We start from the raw sequence: 6,095 nt of genomic DNA on the forward strand, positions 1-6,095 counted from the left end.
TTAGCTATCTATCTTGTAGAGTTAGATTCTTTGACATCAACAAATGGATGTTTATGATAATGGTGTAACAACTAGGAAACACCGCAAAGTTTTACTTGTTACAGGCCAGTACAACAATATTATATAGTGGTTTGATATTGTCATCAATGCTTTTGCTTATGTAGCCATCAAATAATGATCATCTGTACATGAGGCCATGGCCACTCTATCGTGATCAGATTGGTGTTTCTGAGAATAGGTGTACCGGTATATAAGGCTGAACGGGTGTGTCTTAGACAATGGAGGAGAATAGAAGGCGACTATTTCTGGAACATTCTTTGAGTGGAGCTCTACATGGCGTGCACGCCCACAAATGCGTAGAATAATAACAATAGAGACCTTACTGTTACTGAGTTAGTGTGTGTGTGTGTGTGTGTGTGTGTGTGTGTGTGTGTGTGTGTGTGTGTGTGTGTGTGTATGTGTGTGTGGTCGGATTAAGATACTTAGATGTGTTATCATTGTTGTTTTTGACTTATCTTTAATTTTAAGTTTAACTCACATTTATTTTCATAACCCTCTGTGCTGGGACATTATTGCACGTTTCCTATGCCAATAAAGGCAAACCCTTCGCACTGCATTGTATGGGGAGGGAGACAGGAAGAGAAGGCATCCTTTCTATCCAATCTTTCTGTTTGCAAATGGAAATAATAAATGCGGTTTGACCTTTGACTGGTGCGTCTGCGGCTCCTCTGTTGATATTTGCATAGTACGGACTAGACCAACATGCGCTCCTCCTCGGACGCCGCATCGGGCGCGCGCCCTCCGCCCATTCATCTCAGACACAGTCGGCCAGGGACCTCTGTGCTTTATTAATGCGCGTGACCTGTCACTAAGCCGTGAGAAATTCGCGCGCGAATCGTGAATAATGAAGTCGCGGCACGGGCCTATGACGCACCGGATCGGAGAGCACCTCCAGAGACGTAAAGGCAGTGTTAACGTTTGGTTTAGTTCGTGAAACAACCCTTTAACTGGTTATGTGGTTGGGCTTCTTTTTTACGAGACTTGTCGTGATGGTAATTGTCACTGTCTGAAGTCAGTCTGCCGTGGAAGGCCGTTTGTGGAGACGTCTCCATCCGTTGCTCCGCCGATGAAGGTAGTCATACTCTTTCTTCGTAGTTCATACTTTCAGATAACCGATTCCTACTTTTAAAACCGCCATTGAAAACAATATTCTTTTTATAAGACAACGTTTTCTAAGTCTATCTCGTAAGGTTATGCTGAATCCGTCCGGGTAACATGCGAGTATAAACTGTGATAGAATAAAGTTTGTTAAATAGGCCTTTCTATAAAGTTGGAGATTGTTGGGGGACTTTAGACAAACAACGACTCGTGACTTTATTCAACGTATAAAGTTGAATAAAGTCACTAAAACCAACGCTCCGATGACAACGTGCGGACGGGTTTTCGCTGGGATTTGCGTAAAGCGTGTATCATAGGCACATGCACGTCTTTGTATTTATTTTTCCGTAGCGCCAATACGATATGGAGCAAAACTAGGGTATTTGTATTGTTTTTGTCATGTGTGACATGTGTCTCAAGTAGAGAGGGAAAGATAAATGTGGTGAACTATAGAGACAAGGTGAACTTGCAGAAATGCTGTCTGGGTGCGCCACTCACATTTCTTTCTGCTGAGGTGTGTGTGTGTGTGTGGGGGGGGGGGGGGGGGGTGTATGTGTATGTGTGTGTGTGTGTGATTGCCTATGTGTGCGCGTGTGTGTGTGTGTGTGTGCCTGTATGTGTGCCCGCGCGCGTGTGTTTTAATGAGAAGTTTATTAACAAGCCAGTCGAGCAAGTTTCTACATAAAAGAGAAATGAGCCCCAACGCATTCATCATTACAATAGCATTGAGGCAGCGTTATCTATTGGTTTGCATCACCGCTGTGGTTTAACGCAGCATATTTATTTCCAGCGGTAACAAGGCTCCCATACAATCCCACTTCCTGTTCGGGTTTGGCTGTCAGGTTTGAATAAGGTGCCTCTGTGTGATTTTCAGGATAAAAAGCATTGCGGTTAACATTTCGTTCAGAGCTCTTTGTCTGCACAGCTCACCTCTGTTTTCACAGCAGGGCCGTGCCACCTTCCTGTGAGAAACCTTCAGAGGACTCATTCTCCAGCCCTCCGGTCGGCACGGCTACGTCAGGGAGCCCGGCCCCGCGACGCCACCAAGGAGAAGGCTTTCTCAACAACGCGGTAGACCCCTGAGCTGGTCTGTCTGGAGGCACTCTACCTAGGACCACCTGCACTGAAGACCTGGGAAGATACGAGAGAAAGAGAGAGAGAGAGGGAGAGAGAGAGAGAGAGAGAGAGAGAGAGGGAGAAAGAGAGAGAGAGAGAGAGAGAGAGGAGCGGGAGAGAGAGGGAGAGAGAGAGAGGGAGAAAGAGAGAGGGAGAGAGAGAGAGAGGAGCGGGGGAGAGAGGGAGAGAGAGACAGAGAGGAGGGGGAGAGAGAGGGAGAGAGAGAGAGAGAGGGAGAGACAGAAGGAGAGAGAGAGAGGGAGAGAGGAGCGGGAGAGAGAGGGAGAGAGAGAGAGAGACGTTCTATTCACAGTGTGATAATTGATTTTACTGTGTGCTGAAAGGACTGCACAAAGGATGACCAAGAGGGAGAAAGAGAGAGACAAGCAGACAGATAGACGGACAAGCTGCCAAACAGACAGACAGGACAGATAAACAGACAAAGGCAGATGTACAAACAGACAGGCAGGCTGACAGACAGACAAAGACAGATGAACAGACAAAGCTAACAGGAAGACAGAAAGAGAATCAGACAGACGGACATACAGAACTCCGAACAGAGAATGACCTTTTCACCGGTGACCCTGACAAGGACAGACAGACGGACACAGCGCGAGTTGGTCGCCCTAGACTGACGGACAGACCCCCCCCCCCCCCCCCCCCCCACCATGCAGGACAACTCTGGGGGACGGGACCCCCTCGGCGTCGTTACGCCAGGAAGGGACCTCACGACCGACCCCGCCGGCGCCCCGGGGCTCGCTGGTTCGGCGAGTTCCGTAGAGGTGGGCGTGGCCAGAACGGCGCTAGCTCCGCAACCCCGCGAGGCCCACCCAAAGACGTCGTCGACGTCGCCCTCAACTCCGCCCACGGAGCACGAAACCCCGGTCTCCACCCAGGCGTCCGATTGGTCGGAGGACGTCGCCCCACCAGTCGGGGGCGACCTCAATGCTTCCACGGAAAAAGACAAAGATGACGGAAAAATAGTCGGAAATGCCGGAAATGCCGGAAAAGACGAAGAAGATAAGGAAGACGTGTGGGCCCGAGCGGAGGACGATGGCGGGGGCGGAGGGCTGAACGGGAGGCCCTCGGGGGGCCACTCCTGCGTCCGATGCGGCCTGGACCAGGCGACGTGCTGCCGGTGTAACCACGGCAACCGGGGCGGCGAGGACTCGGAGGAGGGCGGCGGCGGCTGGCCGGGGCGCAGCCTGAGCCTGTGCTGCTGCTACCGGGCGGTGGGCCGAGGCTTCCTGCGGTGCCTGGAGGAGACCCCCGCCATGCTGCCCGGGCTGCTGCTCACCCTGCTCTTCACCATCACCATCATCATCCTCATCCCCACCATGTGCAAGGTGGGGGGGGGGGGGGGGGTTACATGTTGGGCATTTAGCAGACGCTTTTATCCAAAGCGACAAGTACATTTGTCATAAGAAGTGGAACAATACATTGCTGTCAGTACAGTAAAGACGTTCATAGAGCCAAGTGCAAGTTCTAACAACCGCTAGGCTAACCCATTCCCCGCGTACAGCAGTGATAGCAGCTACTGCAGATGCTACACAATGACGTACTATGAAATAGTGCAATGTAGATTAAGTGTGTACAATAAGTGTGTACATTAAGTGCCAGGATGTTACAACATACAGTGGGGCAAAAAAGTATTTAGTCAGCCACCAATTGTGCAAGTTCTCCCACTTAAAAAGACGAGAGAGGCCTGTAATTTTCATCATAGGTAAACCTCAGCTATGAGAGACAAAATGAAATAAAAAAATCCAGAAAATCACATTGTCTGATTTTTTAAGAATTTATTTGCAAATTATGGTGGAAAATAAGTATTTGGTCACCTACAAACCAGCAAGATTTCTGGCTGTCACAGACCTGTAACTTCTTCTTTAAGAGGCTCCTCTGTCCTCCTCTTGTTACCTGTATTAATGGCACCTGTTTGAACTCCTTATCAGTATAAAATACACCTGTCCACAACCTCAAACAGTCACACTCCAAACTCCACTATGACCAAGCCCAAAGAGCTGTCAAAGGACACCAGAAACACAATTGTAGACCTGCACCAGGCTGGGAAGTCTGAATCTGCAATAGGTAAGCAGCTTGGTGTGAAGAAATCAACTGTGGGAGCAATTATTAGGAAATGGAATACATACAAGACCACTGACAATCTCCCTCGATCTGGGGCTCCACGCAAGATCTCACCCTGTGGGGTCAAAATGATCACAAGAACGGTGAACAAAAATCCCAGAACCACACGGGGGGGACCTAGTGAATGACCTCCAGAGAGCTGGGACCAAAGTATCAAAGGCTACCATCACTAACACACTACGCCGCCAGGGACTCAAATCCGGCAGTGCCAGACGTGTCCCCCTGCTAAAGCCAGTGCATGTCCGGGCCCGTTTGAAGTTTGCTAGAGAGCATTTGGATGATCCAGAACAGAATTGGGAGAATGTCATATGGTCAGATGAAACCAAAATATAACTTTTTGGTAAAAACTCAACTCGTCGTGTTTGGAGGAGAAAGAATGCTGAGTTGCATCCAAAGAACACCATACCTACAGTGAAGCATGGGGGTGGAAACATCATGCTTTGGGGCTGTTTATCTGCCATGGGACCAGGACGTCTGATCCGTGTGACGGAAAGAATGAATGGGGCCATGTATCGTGAGATTTTGAGTGAAAACCTCCTTCCATCAGCAAGGGCACTGAAGATGAAACGTGGCTGGGTCTTTCAGCATGACAATGACCCCAAACACACCGCCCGGGCAACGAAGGAGTGGCTTCGTAAGAAGCATTTCAAGGTCCTGGAGTGGCCTAGCAAGTCTCCAGATCTCAACCCCATAGAAAATCTTTGGAGGGAGTTGAAAGTCTGTGTGGCCCAAAAACATCACTGCTCTAGAGGAGATCTGCATGGAGGAATGGGCCAAAATACCAGCAGCAGTGTGTGAAAACCTTGTTAAGACTTACAGAAAACTTTTGACCTCTGTCATTGCCAACAAAGGGCATGTAACAAAGTATTGAGATGACCTTTTGTTATTGACCAAATACTTATTTTCCACCAGAATTTGCAAATAAATTGTTTAAAAATCAGACAATGTGATTTTCTAGATTTTTTTTTTTCATTTGGTCTCTCATAGCTGAGGTATACCTATGATGAAAATTACAGGCCTCTCTCATCTTTTGAAGTGGGAGAACTTGCACAATTGGAGGCTGACTAAATACTTTTTTGCCCCACTGTACAATGGTGGCCGGAAGGGGCTGGGTGGCTATGCAGAGTCGAGGTGAACTCTGAACAGGTGAGTTTTGAGTCTTTTGCGGAAGCTGGTGAGCGACTCTGCGGGTCCTGACATCGGCAGGGAGCTAGTTCCTCCACTGAGGTCCCAAAATAGAGAAGCGTTGTGACTTTGTTGATCGACCTTTGCTTGCTCTTAGCAATGGCGGGTACCAGTCGTCCAGCTGAGGTAGTTGGGTTTGGAGTGTGTGTGTGTTGTGTTTGTGTGTTTGTATGTGTGGTGTGTGTGTGGTGTGTGTGTGTGTGTATGTTTGTGAGCTTATTTGTGTGTGTTTTTTGTTACATTTACATTAACAATAAGGTGTTTGTTAGGTGTGTGTGTCTTTGTGACCGTACTTACTGTAACTGTATTTGCATGCTTCTACGGGCACGTCGTTTGCATTCACTGTCAAAAAACAACAATTGCATCTTAAACTCTCTCTCTCTCTCTCTCTCTCCCCTCTCTCTCTCCCTCTCTCTCGCTCTCTCTCTCCCTCTCTCTCTCTCTCTCTTCTCTCTCTCTCTCTCTCTCTCTCTCTCTCTCTCTCTCTCTCTCTC

General features: G+C 48.5%; 1 protein-coding gene across 1 annotated transcript in view; it reads left to right on the plus strand.

Annotated features, from left to right (window-relative positions):
* The first annotated feature begins 924 nt into the window (after positions 1-924).
* The window catches only part of LOC307091293 (adenylate cyclase type 2), a 16,597-nt gene continuing 11,426 nt past the window's right edge, over positions 925-6,095 (plus strand). The window contains exons 1-3 of the mRNA XM_079758240.1: positions 925-1,132; positions 2,103-3,620; positions 5,699-5,727. Of these exons, the coding sequence (XP_079614366.1) occupies positions 2,943-3,620; positions 5,699-5,727 (707 nt within the window). The 5' untranslated portion in view covers positions 925-1,132; positions 2,103-2,942. The remainder of the gene's footprint in view (positions 1,133-2,102; positions 3,621-5,698; positions 5,728-6,095) is intronic.

This window comes from Pollachius pollachius, assembly GCF_949987615.1.
Source record: "Pollachius pollachius genome assembly, chromosome: 20".
In the NCBI taxonomy this organism is placed as follows: domain Eukaryota; kingdom Metazoa; phylum Chordata; class Actinopteri; order Gadiformes; family Gadidae; genus Pollachius; species Pollachius pollachius.